The following is a 25084-nucleotide window of genomic DNA, read 5'->3' on the forward strand; positions in this document are numbered from 1 at the left end:
CATGTTTAAACGTTTAATACCAAACATTTGTTGTGATGTAAAGCTACCATTAAGTACTTCATGTGGCTGGCTTTCATGTTTGCTGGATACTCTGAAGAGTGCAGGCATTTTAAAGATTTCTATATTAAATACACAATGCTGCTGTTTCTTTAAATACATAATGTGTCTTTTAACTTAGAGTTCACTTATGCAAAATCACCATTACATGAATTTTTGCAAAATAAATTTACAAAATGGTTTTGTTTTTAAATAATAATGATAGTAATACATTCAAATAATAGCATGTGAATTCCTCCACAATATTGTTTAAATAGCTTGCAATGCAGTGGTTGTTTGTATGGTACAGTCATTCATTATTTTAGCTTTTATATTTTAGCCATATTTATATTTTAAACACAGTCAGTTATTCAGGTCAAGTCAGGCAGAACTATTTCATGATTGTTTGGATATTACACAGGGGATTATATCTCAGGAGAACATAGATGGTATTAAATATTTATTTCCCCAAGTCCAAAATGATCCGCAAGTCTTTGAACCCAAGTCCATGTCAAGTCTCAAGTCTATAATGGCAGAAATTATCATCCTCACATTGAACGACTGCAGTCCAGTTTTCCCAGATCTTCCATACGTCAAACTGTCGTCTTTATGTCTAATTTAAAACATAAACATTTAACATTTTTAGAATATTAAGAGTAAAGTTTTTAACTTGTAAAAAAAACTTCTGTTATTTACTGCTGTGAAATATAAAAAAATAAAAAAGGTATATTTTCTCAACAAATATATAAATATGTACTTATATTAAAAGAAAACTCTGAATAACACTGAATTCCTGAATAAATCTAACAGAAAATGCTTTTGTTCTGAAATACAGTCGTACTTCTACTCGTATTCATCGTCTTCCTATGATCAGGGACCCGGGTCACTGGGACAGCAGTTTCAGCAGACATTCTCAGACTTTCCTCTCCTCAGACAGGTCCTCCAGCTCTGCTGGGAGAAGCCCCAGGTTTTCCAGAGCCAGAAGAAAGACATAGTCTCTCCAGTATGTCCTGGGGTTTCCAGGGGGCATCTGAGAAGGATGTCGAGCCACATCAGTAAACTCTTGATGTGGAGGAGAAGCCCTACATTAACCCTATCATGCATGGCCAACCCCTTTACCCTTTAATGGAGAACCCGGCCACCCTGCAGAGAAAGATGATTTCAGCCGCTTTTATCTGGGATCTCGTTCTTTTGGTTATGATCCAGATTTCATCATAATTGGTGGGGGTAGAAGTGTAAAATGATCGGTAAATGGAGAGCTATTTCTTTTGGCTCAACTCTTTTTCACAAGAGACCAATGTAGCATCTGTACTATAATGGCAGCTGCATTAATCCTTGTATTGATCTTAGGTTTTAGATTAAGTTTTTTGTACAGATATAGTTAGCGTCTCTTAATCCTTCAGCTAAAATAGTTAAATTATTTTCTTTATCTTAGGTTGCACAGCGTTATAGGCTTTTCATATTTTGAGTAATAAGATGCACAAAATATTAGAATATCATCTGTTAACTCTACATTAAAAAGCTCTATTGTGAAGTCAAAAGTAGGTACTCAGAAAAATCACAATACATAGAGTAAACATAATGTGGGGAGTAAAGAAGAGAACAGGAAACTCTTTTATATTTAAGAACTTAGTGTTTTTGCAAAGGTGCTACCTTACTAGTAAAGGATTAAGCTGTCAGAAGCAGACGTAAGTCAGGTTTATCTTGTTTTAAAATGGTCCATATACATCTAAAAAAGTGTTTAGACAATTAACCATGTGATCATTATTTTGAACCTACAGCTAATAGGAATAATTTTTTATGAAGCATTAATAGTCCACACTGCAAATCATGATGGTTAATAAAATAACTCCTTTACTAGAATAAAATAAACATCTTGACACACTTGAAAGCTGCTGCTTTTACAGGCACATACTGTTTACGTGTATTTAAGAATATGTGAACAGTCATATGTGTAAATTGCGGTAACCCATATGGCTAAGTTTGGTCAACATTTACATTCATATTTTTGCCCAGGAAAACATTAAATTAGAATTTTTCCTTAGTCTTAAGTCCAAGATCTTGGGTTCGAGTTGAGTCTAAAGGCTTTAGAGAGAGAGAGTCTGAGTCAGGTCTGAAGTCACTGTTTTTTCATTAGTCCTCATATCTGCTCCTTCTACTGTTTATAAGTTTGTCTGCCTCCTTTTACCTGCATTTTCTGACTTGCAATTGTTAATGGCACCTGTTGTCAAAGCATTTGATGTTAAAACATTGGCCTCTCACAGTGGGACTAGTAGACCGGCAGTGAATAATGTAAACTGCTGCAAGATTGCAAAATGATAAATAGAGTCACTCCTGGCAGTTTATTTCTTTCATCAATATGTCCGCTTATCTGTTATCCGCATGTCGCATGTTCTTTGTTTCCAATTTTCTTATACTTTAAACTCTTTCTTTCCATCTAAACTCTTAGTTCTAATAATAAGTTAGCTGCTCTATCCCATCATCTCCACCCTCTCTGCTTACATTTCCAATTGCTACTTTTCTTTCAGTCTCTGTCTGTTTGCAGTTTTCTGGCTGTCTTCCATCCATTTGATTCTCTTAACCTCCTCTTTGCTTCCTTAATGGCCCACTGTCAGTGTCACTGTGTCCAAGCCTTCCAGACCCTTCTACCAGCAGCCGCAGCTCTCCACTACCATGTCTTGGTAATTCTTCAGCACGACTCTATCAGCATTGTCCAGGTAGAGCAGGGCAATGGGGCTGAGGGATGTTGGGACGCAGCAGGCCCGAGGAACTGCTCCATTTACAGAGTTCACCATGGTTTGGACTACAGCATGGCTGGAGGCATTCATGTGATCAGCCAGAGGGTAACGGCACTCTCCTAAGCAGAAGAAGGCATCATAGCCACTGGGCGCAATGATCCACTTATGCCAGCCCACATCACTAAAATCTACATATAAAGGATGACGCCGGCACCTGCCTCTGGAAAGCCGCTTCAGTTTAGATGGGCCGCCATTTCTTTTCACCCTTCCACGATCATTCCAGCTCACTCCTCCTTTATCATCCCCCCAGCTCTTCAGAGTATTACCATTTTTCCGGGCCTTTCCCAAGCCTTGGTCCCAATTATGGACTTTCCCGCTTCTTTTGGTCTTCTTGTTTGACCCTTTTCTAGACTTAATCCACTTGCTACTACCAGGTGTTCTTCTGCCATGTTTGACTAAAGGCTCTCCATGACCATCATGACTGTAGGTCACCAAGAGGGGTCTCTCCTGGGCCCAGGTGTGATCGTCCTGCCCCACAGACCTGCACACCCTCAGGTGTCTATCTTTGTGCTGCTCTGCCTGATCATCACCTGCAGCAGAGGAGTAACTCTGATCAGGTGAGGTGGTACTGTTATCAGGTTTGACTTCCAACAGGAAGCCCAAGCTGCCAGTTCCACCTTGGGCTTTATGCAGGAGCTCTGCATTAAGGCTAAATGCCTCCCACAAACCCCCACCTTTATGGCTACGGGGGCCATTAGTGAGTAACCTTGTTTCAAGCAAAGTGGGCTCAGGATCTTCATGGTGTTTAGAGAGGTAAAGGTTTAATCTGTGGGGTCCAGAGCCAAGAAAGCCAGGGTCACTGCGAAGTAGGCGGAGCTCAGCAGAGAGAACCTTTTCATCTTGAGGTATAGAGGAGATATTGAAGGAGATATGCACGTGTGTCTGATTGTTTGCTTTTATACTGTCTTCAAGGGGCTCTGTGAGGAAAAAAAACAAAACAAGGGAAGAAATAAACTTAGTGTAATTACCTCACAAAAAAACTAATAAATTACATTATGAAAATATAGGCCGTGTTAATTTCATCAACAGCAGCATAAGATACTCTTTTTAACAAAAAAGATAAATACTTTTTATAAGATGTCATCAAGAATGACAGGTATTTTGTTATCATCCAGTAACCCTTTCCAAGTTCTGCTGGGACACCAGCTAAGAAGTAAACAAAACCCTTATTTTCATAAACTGAGTTAAAAAAAAACACTAGTCAATGCTTGCAATTAAACACTGAATATCCACTATGCAAGCTTCTAATTACCTAAGAAAGTTAGCATGCAAGTTATTTTCCCTGATGTTTATCCTAAGCAAACAAAGAAAAGGTTATTAGTATCACATAAGGACTATGAAATATAATGAAAATAGAAATTTCTGCGCTTGAATTTAACTGTGTACCGTGATAAGCATTACTAAGCATTTTAAACTGCAACCGTAGTAAAAATAAAAACCTATAACCTTGTAAACATTTCACTGGTTTTATATGTTAGACTAGAGGATCACAGAGTAAGGCTGCAAAATAATAAACTCAGACCTAAAAATATATTATTTTCATTTAAATATGTAATAAAAAAAACTTGGAGCCTTTGAATAATTTTCGTCTTGAGCTTTTTAAAATGCTTCTATATTCCTTTATTTGTCTTTTTGCAGGCCTAAGAAGATCTTTGTGAGATTTTGAAATATAACCACTTTAAATAGCTGTGCTGGAGCAACATAATTTTAAAAACAAATAGGACATTCATGCTTAGGGACTGGTCATGACTCACATCACTGGTCTTTTAACTATATTCATGAAGTGGACAACTCCAGTCCTTGCAGGAAAGTGTGTTTGATCCAACAAGTGATTTAAATCAGGCAAAATCTCCTCAGACTACCTACAAATTAGGCCGTAAGTTTAATGAAGTGTGTTCATACAAGGACCATGCAGGGGTCAAGTTCACAAGGACTGGTATTTCCCATCCACAAGGGTCATACAACATACATGGTTACTTCTTTTAAAGAAATCGTAAGCTCAGAAGCTTGCAGGTGTTCTTGGTGACATTGGAAATGTTGATATCACCAGCAATGCAAGCAAACTGTCCTCTTTTTAGTACTGATAAGGAATATTGTTTCTTCAAGTAACCATGACAAGAATGGCCAGACACACCTGGATTATTTAGTTTGCCCAGTATTCAAAAAAAGTCGGCCCACTGGACTTTGTTTCCAAGTTTGAAGACGTTTCGCTTCCCATTCAGGAAGCTTTTTCAATTAAAATTTTCAAAAATAGAGCTGAGTTTGAGGGACTCTTGTTGGGCTACTCTATGAAGCCTCGAACTCAACACTATTTTTAACATTTTAAATAAAATAAAAAAAGCTTCCTGGATGGGAAGGCAAGCGTCTTTAAACTTGGAAAAAAAAGTCCAGTTGATTGATTGTTTTTAAACAAAAACTTTTTTGGAATGACTACAAAGTAACAAAGGAGCTGGTTGATATTCTGACAGTAGCAGAATGGAGGATATAGACAATGAAGGACTTTTCTCTTTTCTTTATTAAAAAATGGGATGTTTTTGATCACTTCTAGATATCACTTATATCATAGTTTTATTTCCCTTTTTTTAAATCCCTTTTAAGCATTCTTTCTACATACAGTGGTTGTTTGTATTGTTGATTATAATGTTAGCAATGGAAAACTCTCAAGTTTTCATCCTTTTCAATTGAGTGTGCATATCATTCACCAAAGTCAAAACTAGAACACCAACTGAAAAGCCTAAAACCTGTTTTAAGGTTGATGTGTCCACAATAACTGTGAAGAAAATTTGCATGATTTTAGCAAACATGCCAGGTGAAGACATGCCTGATTTTCCTTATCTTGCAACAATAGAAAAATTGTAACTACATGGACAGTTTCGTACAGAAAAACCTATCTGACCTGAGATGCTAACACAACTGCCATAGTAGTCTTTGAGCTTCTTATTTTGCTTGCCTGATTTTGGCTTTGCTTACACAGTGGTTTCCCAATTAAAATTTTCGTCAATGATGCCATTTCGGCCGAGTCTTTTTCTTGTTGAACTATTAAAACTGACCTTAACAGAATTAAGTTATCATTACAGTGCTCTAGATGTTATCTTGGTATCTATGTGACCTCTTCAATGAGCTGTCAATGTCCTCTTGGAATAATTTTTTCAATTTTCTAATACTTCAAGTTTATACAATAAACAAAGATTAGACCAGAAATTCTGGGCTAAGGAAAACATGCACGATAAAAAACTGGGTAAAAAGGAGTTACACCTGATTTTGAAATTGAAAATCCACGTTTAAGACAGTTAAGGCATTGCTTACCATTGTGGTGAAAGCTGCGAATAGTGTTAGCTTTCTGAATGTGATGGCTGGGAAAGCTAAACAATGGGTCGTCCACTAGATGGTACTGCTGCTGGTGGAAGCGATAAAGATCAAGGAGGTACTGTGGCACTGACACCCCAGGCCTGGGGTTCGGCTGGGACTGCAGACCCAGCCGGTTCAGGAGGAGAGACTGGATGGTCTCAGCCAGCCCAGGATCAGGCAGTGCTGTTGTGGAGGAAGGGGAGGAAGGAGTAGGGGGCACCCTGCCATTGTCAGTCCCATTGGAATCTCCACTCTGGCGACCCGATGAGGCTTGAGGTAGCAGCAAGACCATGAGGAGCAGGAGGTTAGCGGGGAGCATGGTGGACCTAAATAAGAAGGAAATAAATTGCCTAAGAAACTTGTTTTACAATGTCTTGTAATAGTATTCATTCTCTTATGGCTTTTGTACATTTTGTCACATTACAAATACAAACCTTGTTGTATTTTATACAAATTTCATTGGATATTCTCAAAAAAACAAGTGCAGAGTGTTATTCCAAAATGGAATTATATTTTCAATTTTTGCTGATAAAAAAATTGTGGCATAGATTTTTATTAATTTCTTTTGAGTCAACACTTTGGAGAATGACCTTTTTCTGCTATTATTGCTGCTCAATCAGCTTAGTAGATCAAGACTGAAATGGTTGCCATTTTATAAAATAGCTCAAGCTTAGTGAGATTGGAATTAGAATCTTTATATGCATCTATTTCCAGTTTTCTTTATCACATTCTAAGTTGCTTTTTATATCCTTTTTTCAGAGATGGCAAAAGTACTCACTTTCCGTACTTGAGTAAAAGTACAGATACTTGTGTTAAAAAATACTCTGGTAAAAGTGGAAGTACTGATTAAACTTCTTTACTCAAGTAAAAGTAACAAAGTACAGGCTTGTAAATTTACTTAAAGTATAAAAGTTAAAGTAGAAACCACTTTTTTCATGCCGTTGCCTACATTTTAAATGGATGTCTGCCAATAGGACTAGATTTCCGTTGTGTTCATTTTCAATCATCTCGTCGTCCATACTACTATGCTAATGCCACTGCCACCAAGCTGCAATGATTTGCCGCAAATCAATACCGCCGAATCTGTCGATTCATCTTGTAGTGGTGCGTCAAATGCAACGTAGATTCCCATCCAATTAGATTGAATTTGGTATTGATAACGTGAAAAATAATAACGGTAATTCCATTGAAATGATTCAAAACTAAAGTAACGAGCCAATATTTTAAAATGTAAGGAGTAGAAAGTACAGATATTTGTGTAAAAATGTAAGGAGTAGAAGTAAAAAGTCGCCATAAAAATAAGTAGTAAAGTAAAGTAAAAATATCAGAAAAATCTACTTGAGTACAGTAATTAAGTATTTGTACTTCGTTACTTCCCATCTCTGCCTTTTTTTAACTTGTCTATTCTAACACTAACAAACTTGTTCTAAATCATTGTCCTGGCTGTACTTTAAGGGTTGTTGTATTTCAGGGAGATTAACATTTTTGTCTGTGTACATTGCTTTTCTTCATGTATTTAATTCTATTTATCTCAGACAAGTTACCTTGTCCCTACTGAGAAAAAACCCCCCAAAGATGTGTTAACATGCATGTACTTTAGAGCATGGTTGTTCAGTTTCAGTCATTAAGATCCTGTTGTCCTGCACCTTTTAGATAACTCTGTTTCAACACATGTGAGTTAAATAATCATGTCAGGATTGAAGCATGACTTAAAACTAAGGGGGTAATTCAGCCATTTGTTTGTGTCTCTGCTGCCACATACCTACGTACTGTAGCAGCAGAGATACGAATAAATGGTGCCAGACAACTTGTGGCTGCAATTACAGACCCCTGATGTATTGTTAATTTTTTTGTCATACCATTGTCTGTTGGGTTAAAATTGGCATTTTTCACCACCGGTTGCACAGAATCTCACATGAATTTGTTTCTTTTTGTCACTCTGTCATTAAAGCCAGATTTTTGGAAAGTATGACTAATGATTACGACAAGAAATGTGTTCACCAGAGCTGTGAATCTCTGTAACCCCACTCCAGCAATAGGCACACGTCTTTTTATCTGATTACTGAACTATCAAAGCTGGTCTTTTCCTCCATGATGCAAGGAGGCATCAGTAAGCTCATCTTTAACCTATTGTGAGTATTAACCTATAGACAAACGAAGCAGCTTTCCCATCTTTTTCCCATTTCCCATTTTCCCAACTATGGCTACAATATGGCTGACCATCGATAGTGTGAGTGTATGAATAGGTGAAGACTGAATGTTGTTTAAAACTCTTCAGGGTTCTTGCACCTGATAGAGTGCTAGTTTAGACCATTTTCAATCTAACATGAAACATTTTTAATTTAGGTTCAGTTTAATATTTTTTTCCTTTTTTGAATCCTTAAAGATTGAAAGAAACAAAACAAACAACAAAATATTTGATCATTTGTTTTCAAGCATTTTGTAGCTCCAAAAACCTCAAGTATCTAACATTATGATTGCCTGGCTTGCCATATCTTAGATTTGCAATTGTGCCATAGTATTATCTCTGATCTGCCTGATGTTATTGTTAGCTTTTATGATCTTATATGCTCTCTGATGTTTTCTACCAAAACTTTTGAGGCCTTAAATGAGATTTGCACAAAGTTACCGTCTACTTGAAACCTCTTGCAAATGCTTATGTCACAGCTTGGCCACTATGGTTATCAATGGATTGTCGTCTAGCAGAGCCTACACCACGCTAAAGACAAACCATACTGTTTTCATGGGTTGTTCCAAGATGGTGGAATGACCTACCAAGTGAAGAACAGCAGTGTTCCATTCTATCTTTAGGAAATTTTTACAAACAAATCCCTTCAAAGAGCATCTCTTACCCATACCTCTGTACCCCTCTCACACTTTTTCTTCACTTCACTCTCTCTCTCTTTGCTGTCAACACTAATTCTGACTGGGGAGATCCCTCTTGAGAACTTACTGTCATACTAATGATAACTGTAAAATTGTGTTTTCTTTGTAAGTCCCTTTGAAATAAAAAGTATCTGCTAAATTAATAAACATAAACTTAAAGTAAACACATATGGGATGTGTACTCTTAGAACAGGAAATCTGAACAGACCTGGCCTGTAGTTGTTATATTTAGAGGTGAGGATAGGTTAAATACACATGTATATGTTGTTTAAGATGTCATAAAAAAAATCTAAATTAAAAATACTGAAGTTAATGGTTTCTCTATGACAAAATAAGAGTTGGAAAGTGGGAGTATTTTTACGAGGCACTCCAGGTGTCTTAAACATTTGTTTCTGGATCATTTCTGTTAAGTGCAAAAACCTCCCAAACAAATGAATCACATGATAATATAAAGCACTGGTTAAGAAATCTGCAAAAGCGATAGTCCTTTACAAGGTGTTCCAGCTCTCTGTATATCATGCTCATGTCCCTCTACTTCCTGGACACACTAGTTTCTCATTAGTCTTCAGCCCTCATGTGGCATATGTTCAAGAAATTTACTGTCTACAAATCCATACAAAGCTGTTACTTTTTCATTCCTGCCTACCTTGTCTTATTTTTCTTTTGCAATTTATGGTGAAGCTCCATACCCGCAAGGCCCATTTATCTTAACAGACACCTCGGCATGAGCAATTAGGAAGCCTCGCACAGGAATATAATAATCTGTGTTTGTTGTCAGAGAGCTAGGCATAAAAGCTTTCTAACATTAATCAGAGGTTGTTGACTCTGGTGGCATGTTATGAAGTTGTAAAGACCTGCCACAATGACACATGACCTGGATTTTGTTCCTCTTTCTTTTTAAATCACTAGAGAATAAAGGTATTAGAGCAGTAAGTGGCTTTCCATAACTTTTAGTATATGCTTCAGAGTGAGGACATTTCCTAAATGCCAAATAATAGATCTTAATAATCTTAAAATAAAAGGGTTAGCGTTTGAGTTGTTCATGTACGGCAGTAGTGTTGTATCTATCTGTATATGTATATATATATATATATATATATATATATATATATATATATATATATATATATATATATACTCTGTGTATGTGTGTGTGTGTGTGTGTGTGTGTACTGCTTGTCCAAAGTAAAATCGTAATGAAAAAAGTAGTAGTTAACTAATTAATGAAAGTCTAAAAAGTAATCTCCATGTTTGTCTTAATGTAGAACCTTTTAAAGTATTCAAAGCTTTCTATATCTGGGGGCGAAAGTGGCGTGGGATGCAGGAGTTTGCCCTGAAACCAGAGGGTTGTCGGTTAACGCCCTGGCTCCGGCTTTTAGTGTTATTGTGTCCTTGGGAAAGGCACTTCTCCTGTATTGTCTATTGATGGTGGTTATAGGGACTGGTGGTGCCAGTGTATGGCAGTGTTGCTTCTGTCAGTGAGCCCCAGGGCAGCTGTGGCTACAATGTACCTTACCCCCATTAGGGTCTGCTTGAATGGGTGAATGACTGAACATAGTGTAAAGCACTCAAGTCTCCTTAATTGAAAAAGTACATTATAAATACAGGCAATTTCTTTTTTTTAATCTGACGTCCTTGTATTTTATTTTATTTTTTTGTATTTAGAGGGTTTTTGTGTCCCACAGTGAAGATGGCCAATAGAGGACACTAGTACGCTGCCCCACCCACCCAATGACCATGATTAAGACATAAAAAACCCTATTAAATTATGATATTAAAATATTTTGAGATATATTGATATTTATTTTTTAGATGTGCAAGATAAATATTAAATCTTTAATGATGAGTAAAGCTGTTTCTTTTTCCTACAGTACGCTTTAAGTCTGTTAAAGCAAACTGGAGGTGAAATTATTTGGACCTGATCATCCAAACATCCAAAACTCAGCAGTCCAAATACAGATTGAGACAGTTCACACAGTCTTTTTCCAGGACCTGATTTAGCTACAAGGCTTGGCTAACTGCATGCAGTGAGGCTTACGCTTTATTCTGCTCTCCTGCCTCCTTTTTGAAACTTCAGGATCTGATCCAGCATGTATAATGGCAGGTAGGACTGATTTAAAGCACTTTTTAGAAGAGGCAAAGAGAATGAGCAATCTGGGATTCACATCTAAAATAATGTATATAGTGTACGTTTGTTATTGTGCATAGTTGCTCTTAAATAAGCATATTCTGAGAAAATAAATAGTTCTTATATATTAAAAAAATGTAAAGCTGACTAATATCTTCTCCATTATTAAACTGGTACATTCTCTTCTGAAGGTTTGTGACATCATATTGGACCATGCAAAACACAGATTTGCCTTCACAAAGATTCAGAAGGGAAAAATGTATGTAAAAAAAAAAAAGGAAATCTGCACATTAAATTATGGTTTGTTTTTATAAAGTATTTTTATAATGTTTTTTTGTTGTTGGCATTCATATACATATATTTGTGTGATATCTTAATATATGTTTGATTGGTTTTTGGTATACGTCTGTTTTGAATTTATAGCTATAATTTTTTTTTTCATTTTCATTTTTTTATCAATAGGTTTTCATCTCTTGTGACAAGATATTAAAATATATTAAAAATAATATATTTTATAGTTTATTCAATTCTCTGATAATTACCTTTTAAGTAAGCAAAATTATGTCCCAAAAATAAAATTTTACCCATATTCAGCTAAAGTTGTGCAAAGGGGTTAACATAAATGATCTTTTATTAATTCATTATAATCTTGCATCAAAACATTTAGAAAATGATATCTTTAAGTATTTTTTTTTACTGTGGAGGAAAAACAAGAAAGAAATCTGAAATAAAAGAACATGTTATTGAAGCAAGGCAGATTTGCGCTGACTTCCAGACATTAGCAGGGGCTTTAAGGAAATAGCAACCTCAAAACATGTCTTCATATCTAAAGTCAGATATATAATTAGATCAATAATCATGGGAGAGTTAATTTCACCAAATGTGTTAGTTTTTTTTATGTTTAATTTATCAATTCGACTGATTTTTAGTCATCTTAAGCAGGTGTGCAAATACATGTGAATGATGCTCTATGTAATCACTGCAGTCTTCCTGAAGCTTTGCTTCCATCAAAGTCAAGCCTCAGAGGTAGAACTGTGTTGAATATTTCTTGAATAACAGCAAAACCTGCCTAAATTGCCAAAAGCAGAAGTTAGAATAATAAATCTGTTTCAGTAATCACATAAGTCATCATCTTTTTACTCTCTAGTGTGGGAACCACTCAGTTCCAAAATGGGGTCACTCTCTGCCATGACCTGAGGAACACCCTGCTTCTTTGTGGTGGAGGTGCTAACAATTAAGCGTAATTAGAAGCCATCATAATAATAGGTTTGCTGACCTGAATAGGTAAAGGTATGGTGCCTTAAGGTTTGTAAATTGGCAAAAACTTGTGAAAGAGAATATGAGCAATGATATAAACATATCAGATCAGAATATATAGCCATAATTTGCCCACAGTTGTGTAGACAGACCAAGATTTATATCAGTGTAAGCACTTTAGGTTTGTTTTAATATCCTTTCTTGCATGAGTATTCCTATATCTCCAGTTTTCTCACCTCTATCTCTTTATCTCATCTCTATAAGGCACAGAGAATCGATTAGGGCCACTGCAGCAGGATAACAGTGACGTTTATAGGTGAGTAAACCTATAATGATCCTGTAATGACTCTTAATCTTGCCACACTGTCAGAGTAAAGGTAATAAAGAGGTCACAGGTGCGAAGGTGTGTATATGGTTATGCATGTTGTTCAATTGGTGCACAATACAAAGGGCAGGCATGGGAAAATGAATCCCCTCCTACCGTGGGATTGTTGCTGGGTATCCATTAAACTCTTGCAGCTCCACCCTGAGCTGTTACACCTAAGGCAGCGTAGCAAAGGACAATTACAGATTAGACACAGCAGGATGGCCTCTCTCTTATGCTGTGGAAGCTTGTAAAGCAGATTAGGGACAACAACACCACCTCTCTCTCCTGTACTTTCCTCATCAACAAAACCACCCAAGTGACTCTAAGGTACAAAGGTTTGGCTGTCACACAGCAAGGTGTGTCCAACCTGTTTCAGGCTCTGCAAAAGAGGAAAAAATAGCATCTCTTTGTTCTTTTGGTTTAAAGCCCTTTTAATAGGGAAGTTCTAGGTATAAAGGAAATTTCTGTGACTGCTGCCCACACACCTATTAAGCCACTGGCTCCAAGAAGTCTATTGAACTTTTGTGCCATATTGAAGAAACCAAGTATTGGTTTTAAAAATATTTTTTTCCAGCAAAAAAAAAAAAAAATCTAAAAGTTATATTGCATAGTCTAAACAAGCACCAATCTTCAGTCTTATTTTGGTATAGTTAGCAAATGACACGTGGAAAACTCGTCAAGCATTCCCACTGTAGGCTTGTTAACCATCAAAAACAAGCTTATTAGACATTTTCTTGCTTAATAAAACACCAGAATAGCACAAATCTTTTCTAAAATGGTGAAAAATAAACAAATAGATATTATTAAAGTATTTTGTGATTCTGATCACCAGTATGCTTCATTATTTAAGCAGGAGCAGGTGTATAATTGTATATATATATTTCCTTTGTAATTTAAAACAAGTGCTTCAATTTTTAACAATAATTTTGAGATTCTCAGTGTGATAATCTTTAGAGCTGAAACAAATGAATTATCAGTACGTTCATCATCACAATATTATTGTATGCATTATTAAAATCACAAAAGACTACTTAGACATAATATTTGGTAAAATATTTTATTTAAAGAACCATTCAAGATAGATATATTTTCCTCCCCTTGATAGTAATCATTGATTTATATTTTGGCTACAGAGATGTGATAAAGAGATCACAGAGGTGGCAATATTATGAAGAAGAAAATGAAAGTAAATAAAAGTTATACTAAAGATACTATAGTATACTATAGTTTTAGTTCCAAACATTGGAAAATTAATCCAGACCTAACAGAGAAGTTTTACATGTAAACCCCTTCCTTCTATCCAGTCTGAGCTCAGCCTGAACTTGAAGTAAATAAATGTTAAGAGTGGGAACTCAATAATTAAAGGTTCATAGATAAGGTGAAAGACATGTATGAAAGTTTAGAGGCAAACTAGGGTGTTTTTCCAGTTTTTGTTTAAGATGGATAGGATGTGGCCTGACCTCCCAAGCAGACAGTAGTGTGACCCAGGGGGTCAGCAGGTCAGCGTTGTTGCTGCTAAGACCCCATATCTTTCTGAACTCACTGATTAAAACCTCTGACCTCTGACATCCACCTCTCTTTTTATCTGTTTATGTCAAACTCTGCTCCCTTTCCCCTTCCTCCTTCCTCTTTGCATTCCTTGAACTTTGTATTGCCCTATACATGCTTCATCTTTTTTTGTTTTATCTCATATCTTCTGCTCAATATTTACCTGCCTTTCTACTGTCTCTTGCCATCCTGTTTTTGAAATATCTGTTCTTATGCTTTTCTGCATCACCTCACCATCACCCTATCAGTTTCTACCCTTCCTCTGCCTGCTTGAATGTTTTTCTTTCCCCCCCCCAAAGTCTCAAATGAATGGTGTTTTTAACGGAAGAGTGTGGCAGACTGTTGCAAGGCAGGGGGGGCAGTTGTGTCACTGTAGCCGGCTGATTTATCCACCGCCGCTGTCTTCATGTTACGCCTGGTCCCTTAACTTTCCCTTCCTGTTGTTCTTCCCGTGTTTCTTTTCCCGAATTCCTTCTTTCACTCTCTCTGATTTAGTCCCAGCTCCCCTCTCCTCCACTCTCATTGTTCAGTGAATCCGTCCTATTCTTTCTAAACTTGATAAGTACTGCGAACACGCCACTGGGTTCATTCTGTCTCTGAGTTAATTGTCAAGTAAATACTGGATCAAACATCCTCATGTGCCAAAATATGTACAAGCATATGTTTTCTTAACTTCTACTTATCCAAAGCAGCTTTATTTTCTATATGTGGGAACGGCATGCTATAATTTATTTGAAGCAAAAGCTTCACATAGGTAACCAGCTGACATATTTAGGTGATTTTTTAGCAAGACTCTTCACTGTGGATGATGTTACTGAATGAAGAAAAGTCAAAGCTTGCTATTTCCATAATGAGCGCAGGGTTTGAACATATAGTCAGAAGGACTGAATTTATTTAAAATGAAACCATCTCCTATGTTATTCCTGGAAGATGGTTAATAGAGTCATTCCCCAATTTGTATAACTGTCTTTGAAATGAATGCCATAGTATAGAGGATAGGCTGTAAAAGCAGTACAATAAAGAAAAAATAAACATGTTAAGAACTACAAAAGAAGTTTGTTAGCGTTTTTTCAAAACATATTCAGTATTTTTTAATTAGGCTTATTGAGATTGGTTTGGTTTTTAAATTTGTGTTTCACTTGATCATATTTTCTTAAGTAGAATCTGCATTACCAGTCTTGATTGAGAGAAAAAATATATAAATAAATGCAGTGATTTATCATGTCCAAATGATGTTTCATATTTACATCCTGCCCCAGATGTAACTATGGCAACCATGGGCTGCTATAGTTACCTAGGGATGGGACATGAACCCACTAGGAGGGGCTGCTGTGCAATAAAAGGACTTGGTCTCTTTGAGTGATCAGAGACAGGAGGGGGTCAGTTACAGTGAGCAGCAGGGGCGTTGCTAGGCACAAAGCTTTACTGGGGCACTGGCCCCCTAGTGCATATGCCCCTCCTTCCATACATAAATACAGACAAGCACACTGCCCCACCCTGATACATTCCTACCAAAATTACCAGTTGAGATATTAATGAGTGTAAGAGCATATTTGTTTTAACAAACATGAACATTTTCAACATTGCAGCTATAAAAAATAAGACATCACCAACTTTGACAAATAAAAAGTTTCCTTATACACATTCTGAAGTAATCATTAATTCCTAGGTTTCAGGGTTTTAGTTCAGGGGAAAGATTAACTCAACCCAAACTAAGTTTTTCTTTTATTTTTTGAGCATTAAAGTGTACCTCCTATTTTTCATTTTTGCAAAGCGGTCAATCACTAGACTGTGACTCAGCTTAGAAAGTTCTTCCTTTTCAACTGATAAAATAGCAAGATGATGGAGCCTATCTTGTCCCATTGTGCACCTCGGCCAAGTGTGGAGCCTTCTCAACACACTGAATGACCTTTCACAACTCCATCTGTTAATTGTGATTGTGAGGGAGGTCTAGATGACCTGCATTAGTGTGGGGAACATGGTGTTATCAAGCAAGTTGAAAACACACTGCATATCCTTGATGACAAGGCTTTCTTTTCAACCAGGAAAAGCTTTCAAACCATTTTGAATTAAATTAACGTTTTTTTTACTCCAAATTTGTGCTGGGGATAGTGGGACAACTTCACTTGTCTAGGACCATCATGCTTTCCCCCTAAGTCACTAATGTCCCCTTCTTGTTTGTGGAAGCTGGTTGTTGCTCCCTCATCACCTTCATGGTCCTGTCTCTCCTGTCCTTCACCTGTCTCTCCTGTCTCTCACCTGTCTCTTGCCTGTCAGTCTCGCCTCATCCTCCCTTTCCTACTCCAGCACCTTCATTCTCATTCTCTACAGCAAACATTAAAAAACGTAAATTTATTATTATGCAAATATCTATCATATTGCTTATAACGTTGCTAATGTAACTAGTTAGCTTAAATCACTAATTCATCACGGGACCTTACCTCCCTCTCTCATCTTGTGTTACTGCTTCCCTGTCTCTGCTTCGTGTGAGGAATTTCCTGATATCCATCTACAAACCAATGCAGTAATTTTCAGTTAGTAGCCTATAAATCATGTGGTTTCACTGGGAAAATAATAAAATTGACAGGTAAGAAACGTTACCAGAACTAAAAATGCGTCGCGGCCGCACAGTGTCCCATCCAAAACAGTTGAGAGCTGCGCGTTAGTTTACCTGCAGTTCATGCAGTGACATGCGCTGACGTGGGGGCGCTAATACATCCTCAATTTGGAGTTAACGACACACTTGCTGCGCATTTGAGTAGAAATATACACTATATTGCCAAAAGTATTTGCTCACCCATCCAAATTATTGGAATCAGGTGTTCCAATCACTTCCATGGCCACAGGTGTATAAATTCAAGCACCTAGGCATGCAGACTGTTTTTACAAACATTTGTGAAAGAATGGGTCGCTCTCAGGAGCTCAGTGAATTCCAGCGTGGAACTGTGATAGGATGCCACCTGTGCAACAAATCCAGTCGTGAAATTTCCTCGCTCCTAAATATTCCACAGTCAACTGTCAGCTGTATTATAAGAAAATGGAAGTGTTTGGGAACGACAGCAACTCAGCCACGAAGTGGTAGGCCACGTAAACTGACGGAGCGGGGTCAGCGGATGCTGACGCGCATAGTGCGAAGAGGTCGCCAACTTTCTGCAGAGTCAATCACTACAGACCTCCAAACTTCATGTGGCCTTCAGATTAGCTCAAGAACAGTGCGCAGAGAGCTTCATGGAATGGGTTTCCATGGTCGAGCAGCTGCATCCAAGCCATACATCACCAAGTGCAATGCAAAGCGTCGGATGCGGTGGTGTAAAGCACGCCGCCACTGGACTCTAGAGCAGTGGAGACGCGTTCTCTGGAGTGACGAATCGCGCTTCTCCATCTGGCAATCTGATGGACGGGTCTGGGTTTGGCGGTTGCCAGGAGAACGGTACTTGTCTGACTGCATTGTGCCAAGTGTAAAGTTTGTTGGAGGGGGGATTATGGTGTGGGGTTGTTTTTCAAGAGCTGGGCTTGGCCCCTTAGTTCCAGTGAAAGGAACTCTGAATGCTTCAGCATACCAAGACATTTTGGACAATTCCATGCTCCCAACTTTGTGGGAACAGTTTGGAGCTGGCCCCTTCCTCTTCCAACATGACTGTGCACCAGTGCACAAAGCAAGGTCCATAAAGACATGGATGACAGAGTCTGGTGTGGATGAACTTGACTGGCCTGCACAGAGTCCTGACCTCAACCCGATAGAACACCTTTGGGATGAATTAGAGCGGAGACTGAGAGCCAGGCCTTCTCGTCCAACATCAGTGTGCGACCTCACAAATGCGCTTCTGGAAGAATGGTCAAAAATTCCCATAAACACACTCCTAAACCTTGTGGACAGCCTTCCCAGAAGAGTTGAAGCTGTTCTAGCTGCAAAGGGTGGACCGACGTCATATTGAACCCTATGGATTAGGAACGGGATGTCACTTAAGCTCATATGTGAGTCAAGGCAGGTGAGCAAATACTTTTGGCAATATAGTGTACGTCTCCTCCCGTTGGAATTATCTAAATTGATGCATTAAAAAAATGTATCACTGTTGCAAATATTCATGAGATTTATACTGGGGCACAGCTCATTTATACTGGGGCACGTGCCCCAGTAAATGGGGTCTGGCGACGCCGATGGTGAGCAGTTCTCATTAAGAAGGGGTCTAATTTTTCTCTGTTCTTCACCAACATTTATACAAGTCGTTTGTCACCTAAGAAAACAGATAAAAAAAAACTTTCCAGAGTCATGTACAAAAGTGCTTAAAACAGTGACAAAGTTGCACAGTGTACAACATTTTTTGTATTTTCTACAGTATTCTGAGGCATTTCTGCAGTTCTTTAAAGCTGTTAGGAAATGGAAGAGAGTAAGACTCCCAGTGTATATTAGTCAGTCTAAATAAATTATGACAATGTTGTTTTGTTATTATCTTTTTTTGTATGTTCCACCTGCCATGGAAAATGCGGGATCTGGAAATGTTGGAGGTAATTTTGGAAATTTTTAAAATAATCACAGAATACATTCTGTCATTTTGGTAATTCTAGCCATTCTAACTGCTCTAAGTATTGATAGAGAAAGCCATTTCTTACAGCAAACGGTCCACATATGACATGATTTTCCCGTTAATCCTGGTATGAATAATTAATGACTGCAGAATGTTGGTTACTACAAAGTATTTTCGTAAAATAAAATGTATGTTTTCAAATCATAAGGTTTTATTGAATACATGCATGTGCTGTAAGTGGAGCATGTCTTTAAGAAACCCCAGCAGTGAGAGGCAGTAGCACAAGCACACCTAACTATTTTTAAATGGACAAACAAAACTGACAGCCGGAGGGATCTGGAGATCCCTTACTCCACCTGACTAAACAGGTAACAATAATACAACACTTTGCATGCAATTAAATACATTTATAAGTTCCATCCTCATGTGGCTCATCTCCTTGGTCTGGGATGCTTGGAGGACTCAGCGCCATCAGTGCTTTGTGGTTTAAAGGAGGAACCTGTTGAGGCGCAGCGCTTCACCAACATCAGTGGAAACACTGACATGTCCAACCCACAGCCGCTGAAAGCTCAGAGACTGCTCTCGTTATGCGTCTGACAGCTAAAGCAATGTGGATCACAGAACAAAAAAAGAGAGCTCTGCTTTTTGCATTAAATCTGATGAGTGTTAACACTGAGGGCCAGTTCATGCTGTGCATGCTGAAGCTGTGGCGAGTTAGAGTCTTTGAACTCATAATGGATGTTTTATTCTCTTATAGGGTGCTTACCAGGATAAGATTTTGATTGAGTTAAAAAAGAGGCTGAGGGGAGGGTTTGCATGAGTGTGTGTTTTCCCCTGAGTAGCTAATGGTTTCAGCAGTGCTGTTCCTGTGGCCTGTTGCATGACGGATTGATGTGTGCGAATGTAAGGATGGAGTACTCACGTCCAGGTGTGGTGGGATGTATGCAGAGTCCATGGTATATCCTTGAGCTCCAGTGTTACGATCCCTTGCCTCGTGCTCTCGCTCCTTTGGACGGAAAAAGTCAGAGTGGACTAATTACTCTGTCTCTGTCTGCCCCTCTGAGAACAAGCAGACTAAGTGTTTAATGTCCCTATAGGTATCTCTGCTAGCTCCATGTTTTGCTTTCCCCGCTCAGATTCTCATCCTGTTCTTACTGCAAGATAAGCAAACCTCTAAAAACATCAACCGGCTTCTCTCTCTTTACCTGCCTGATCTTTGCTGGTAACCACCACCCTTTGTTATTCCCTAGCACTTCTAGCGCTTTTCTAAAAAGTAGCTGATTGTGACAAGAGAGGAAAAAAAAAAAAAAAAAACGAGGTATGTGTGTCTTTAGTTGTATCACCAGCAATAACTCCCTTGTTTCTAAACGTCCTCACTGTGTCTCATTTCTTTCCTCTCCACTCTGTTCCTTCCTTTTGTATCTCCTCCCCCTTTCCTCCCTCTCTTTCTATCTCTCTCGCCAACACACACACACACACCTCTACACACCCACAAACTTTTTTCCCTTGTGCTCTACAATTAGTTTAAGTCTTATTTTTGTTGAGAGTCAAATCTTCAACTAAATTGGGGTCCTAATGACTCTTTTTCAAACAAATCTTCCAACTCACGCACTTTAAAATGAAGCAAAACACACTGATTTAACCTGCACACTAACTGGTCAAGATAACCCTGGGGGTCAGCACACACAAACACACCAAGTGTCCCTCCTTTAACAAACTCACCTGCTGGGTTTCATTGGCAATATTTGACTTTTTCAGCCAGCATGCTCGCAGACCGTCCCTCCGTCATTATAAATACCCGTGACAATCAGAGCGAGGAGACTCAGTTACTAAACAGAAGTATGAATGGATGACTCATGAGAGCTGCCATGAAGTCACCACAGTAAAGGGATTTGATTGGATCAAAGTTACAAAAAAAGAAAAAAAAAGAAAAAACAGGACTGCTGCTCTTCTTCATGATGGGCATAAGCAAGGTGCATCCGTCCTTCCCGAGCAGAGCAGGCGGGTGGGGATGAATTTGTATTCATGAGGTAAGCCCATGAGAAAACGTCTCTTTAGGATGCATGGTCTCTCATATTAGATCTCATCTGGAGAATCACTCACCCACGTCCCTCAGCTCCTCCTTCCTTTTCCCCTCCACTCCCTCTTCTAGTCCAGTCTTGTACAAACACACACACACACACACACACACACACACAAAATTCAGCCAAAGACCTCATTCATCCTCAGATGGACTGACTGTCCCCCTGCAGTGAGACACAGGCACACAGAGACACACTTAGGCTCAGGAAATTCAAAGGTTTTTAAAGAATTTTAATAATCACAGAATAATAAAATTAAATCAGAAATTTGTTACATTGCTTGTAGATCATTGACCTCATTAATGATTCAGACGTGCTGCTTTGACCTTCAAACATTTTGGTTTCTGATCCTTGTTGTCTGTATCTAATGATAAACCTATTTTATTTGAAAAAACCTTATGCACAAACCAGTATAGACCAGTACAAGAAGCATTAGTCATTGAAGTTTCATTATGGAAATATACAATCACAGAGACAGAAAAGGAGCAACATTTATGCTCTCTTAACTGTTGTCCTTGTTTTTCAAAACCGTTTCATAAAACTGTGTCAAATACAGCAGAAAATCCTTGAAAACCATGTGAATTTTAAAGGCATCAGCAGTGTCAGCATTTCCACCATTGATTATGTTCTAAAATGCAACTCATTCTGGATGAAGCAATTGTACAGATTACCCTTTGACCGCACCTCGGATTGAGTCAGCAAGCAAAGATTCAAGTAAATCCAGGTAGGTGTCCCAGGCTGCAGTTTTCTTCACAGCATATGTCCACTTACAATCTATATTTATTTTCTACATAAAATGACCTCATGAATATGGATGAAGGTGGGTTCATCTGACCACAAGGAGCAGGAGAGGCTGGATTTTGATTTGCCATTTTGATTTGCATTGTTACGTGTCACGCCAGGTGGCAATGGGACGATATTCTGGAGTTACCCCAGCATCATGCCACACTGGGGCAACAACACTCAGCAACCACTGATATTTTAAAGTTATCTTTCAAATATTAAAACTTCAACAGGAGAGTCATGAGCAGACAAGGCCTCCTGTCTCAATCGCTGTGTAGGACAATGTGAGTTTTGGCTTTGCCATCCATGTCAGACTGTGGTTAAATAACAACTTAGAATTTATTAGTATTTTCCTTCCACCATTCTCCCCTTTCCACACTCAACAGAGGAGTTCTCGTCTTCATGGCAGTGGAAGGTTTATGATCTGTAACCCTACAACAGGGGAAATCTCTGGGAGGCCTGAGATGACATAATGGTGGAGGATTGCCAAGCATGGATTCTGCATATCAAAAGGTCCTTCCCATGCTTCCTGGTGAGGGGGAATATGGCCTGTGATGTAGATGAGATCCTGTGTGCTGATCCAGCATGATGACTTAATGCTATTTATTAGATACTATATAACTAAAAAAACAACAAACACAAACCATGGTTGGTTTGTTGTTTGTTTGTTTTATTTGCTATAGCAAAGGAGTTTTATAAAAAATCTTTCTTAGTTATGTTTAAAGGGTTAATTATCTTATTAATCTGTTTTCTTTTCTCTATGCTTTATACCATTACATTAGTCATTCCATCAAGATTGGAGAAAATATTTAGTTATCAAATTTATTTATTAAAACTCAAATGTCTTCATGGTTTCAGGATGACAATTAAAATGATTTATTATTAATATAATGACTGTACAATGATGTTAAAAAAACTGTTAAAAACTGTTAAAAAAACTGATTGAATAGGCGTCTAATTTGACACCATTGTTGGGTTTTGAACCCTATTTAAAGGGTTTTTGAGCAATAGTTTGGTTTTGCAGGAAGAGTCTGAGGTTTTGTGAATGTGGTTTAAGGTTCTGGCATAACTAATTCAGATAATTAAATATTTTTTCTCCCTTCAAGTCATTAAGTTTTGCAGAAGTTTTTTGGTTGGCATTTCTTTTAAATTTACTGACATTATACATGCTGTATCTAAGATGTGTGCGACAATGGGACTCAAAGGCAATCCATCCATTCCATTCATCTATCCTGAGATCTAGTAACAGCGGTAACAGGTCCAGAGTTTTCAATCTCCGTGAGAAAAATCTGAAAAACCTCTTAAGGGAAGTGTCAAAGGCTCATTCTGCTATTTTTTTCTATCCCAAAGAGCAGTGATTCCTCCAGATTTATAAAACACGTGGACTACACAATCAAACTACCCAGAACATTTTAACATATTTTCAGGCGCTAAGGGTTCCCCTTCTTCATCTGACCTTGAATAATTAGTCCAATTTTCATCCATTAATTCGCCACTCTCATAAATAAAGTGAGTACAATTTATTTTAATTTCATGTTGTTTTACATTTAGAATATTTGCAATATTATTTTTCCTCTGCTTTGCACTATTTTTCTCAATTACATTTTTATAAAAGTTATATATTTTCAAATGTATTTAAGTCAGCTGGATATTTGTCTATGTTTATGTACCTCCTCACCAAATCAATTTCATACTGTAGTATGTGCAAAACGATACCTAGCAAACAAGCTTTTCCTGATTCTAGTGCGAATCTCTGAAGACTATTGAATGAATCGTTAAAAACACTGAGTTTTCATGACAATTTTACTAAAGTATGCTGGAAATTCATAGGAAATGAAAGCTAGAGAAGGCTGACATATCATTGCCTCTGCTCTTATTTCCGCCCTCACATTATCTCAACCTCCAGATTATATCATTGTTCTTTATTGCTTGACTGACAATCGTTTTTCAATTTCCCTTTGAAAGGTGTTGAGTTAGAAATGAGCTTTTGCACTCCTCAAAAACGTATACATTTTTTTTTCTTTAAAAGAATTGAGCAGTGACTTCAGCCTCCAGCTTTCCCATCCTCTGGAAAAACTCTCAGCTGTCGGTTCCATTTACTTCCGACGGAGGTGGGGACACAAACCTTTAAAGAAATAGCTCACCGCCCTCCTTACAGGTCAGCCATCCATCCTGTACCCCGGCATTCCCAACACCTTGCTTCCTTCATGGAAACAATTGATGTGGCCCCATCCAGGGGAGAGGAAGGGATGGGATTTGGATTATTCCCTGGCCTATCACCTATTTCTATATCCACTTTCAACAAAATTGTCACACGTAATAACTCATCAATCAACAGGATCATCAGTCATCTGTGGTGGGAGGAGGAGAGTGTCTGGACAGAGAAGTGACACAGCATCTTTGCAAAAGGAGCAACAGCTATAAACTCTCAAAGACATAAATGATAAAGTCTGCCCCAGTGTGCCCGTCAAATATATTAATGCCCTTTTCCATTTTTTAAAATCAGATTATAACAATTTAAGGAGGTTTATCTATGATTTAGATGGTAGACCTAGACAAATAAATGCCTAGTTGATAGTGCATGGAAAATTATGCATACCTCTTAATTTTTTATCTAAAATGTGCAATTTCCATAAGGATTCAGCCACCTTAACACTGACACCCCTATAATAACCTATGGCTTAGTTGCAAGTTACTGATTATGGCTAACAGTGTTCACCTGTGCTCATTTTCATCACAGTAAAAATCCAGCAACTCTGCGTAGGTCCTAAATGATTAAGAATGTAGACCCAACCAATTAGGAGGGAGAGCAAATGTGACTCAGGTGATTTGTAATCAGATGTCACCAAAGCTAAACTTTGAGGTTGATACAGTAAGTAAAATGCTATGTGGTGGAACAACTAACACAGTACATAACCAACAATGCTGCATATATCTGCAGTTAATGTGATGGTGACATGATGCTGGGGGATGCAGTGCGTCCTGTGACAATCAAAGCTTAAGATATTGTTTTTTAAACTAACTCTGATTTAGGGTTCTACACAACTTTCTCTCTGAACTGTCTGCGGTGTTTCTTTGTTTTATGATTCTGTTTGTTCGCTACTGTTCTGTAACAAATCTCCGAGGTCGACACTATTTGCTTACAGAATTGATTTCTTTGATCGTTTTGATATTCAGGCATCCTTAAAAGAAAACCCATTATCAGAATAAACCAGATCCAGATAAAGGAATTTAATTTAGTGCAATTCAGTTTATTTATATAGAGCCAGTCCAGAACACACATCATCTCAAGGCACATCAAAGAATCAATTCTCTGTCATCCAGGT

At 38.0% G+C, this 25084-nt stretch overlaps 1 protein-coding gene across 1 annotated transcript; it reads right to left on the reverse strand.

Annotated features, from left to right (window-relative positions):
• Positions 1-787: 787 nt before the first annotated feature.
• bmp16 (bone morphogenetic protein 16) lies at positions 788-20799 on the reverse strand. Its single transcript, XM_038306377.1, has 4 exons — positions 20617-20799; positions 19817-19900; positions 6141-6508; positions 788-3751 (listed from the first exon to the last, which is right to left on the reverse strand). The coding sequence occupies exons 1-4, from the start codon at positions 20628-20630 to the stop codon at positions 2682-2684; spliced, it is 1536 nt and encodes a 511-aa protein (XP_038162305.1). The 5' UTR covers positions 20631-20799; the 3' UTR covers positions 788-2681.
• Positions 20800-25084: the final 4285 nt, after the last annotated feature.

The sequence above is a fragment of the Cyprinodon tularosa genome, unplaced genomic scaffold (assembly GCF_016077235.1).
Source record: "Cyprinodon tularosa strain WSP-4 unplaced genomic scaffold, ASM1607723v1 ctg58, whole genome shotgun sequence".
Classification (NCBI taxonomy): Eukaryota; Metazoa; Chordata; class Actinopteri; order Cyprinodontiformes; family Cyprinodontidae; genus Cyprinodon; species Cyprinodon tularosa.

Coding starts and splice junctions, on each gene's coding strand:
- bmp16 (XM_038306377.1), bottom strand. Junction 6,509..19,816: donor ACATCCCACCACACCTGGAC/GTGAGTACTCCA, acceptor CTTCTTATTTAG/GTCCACCATGCTCCCCGCTA. Junction 3,752..6,140: donor TCGCAGCTTTCACCACAATG/GTAAGCAATGCC, acceptor TTTTCCTCACAG/AGCCCCTTGAAGACAGTATA.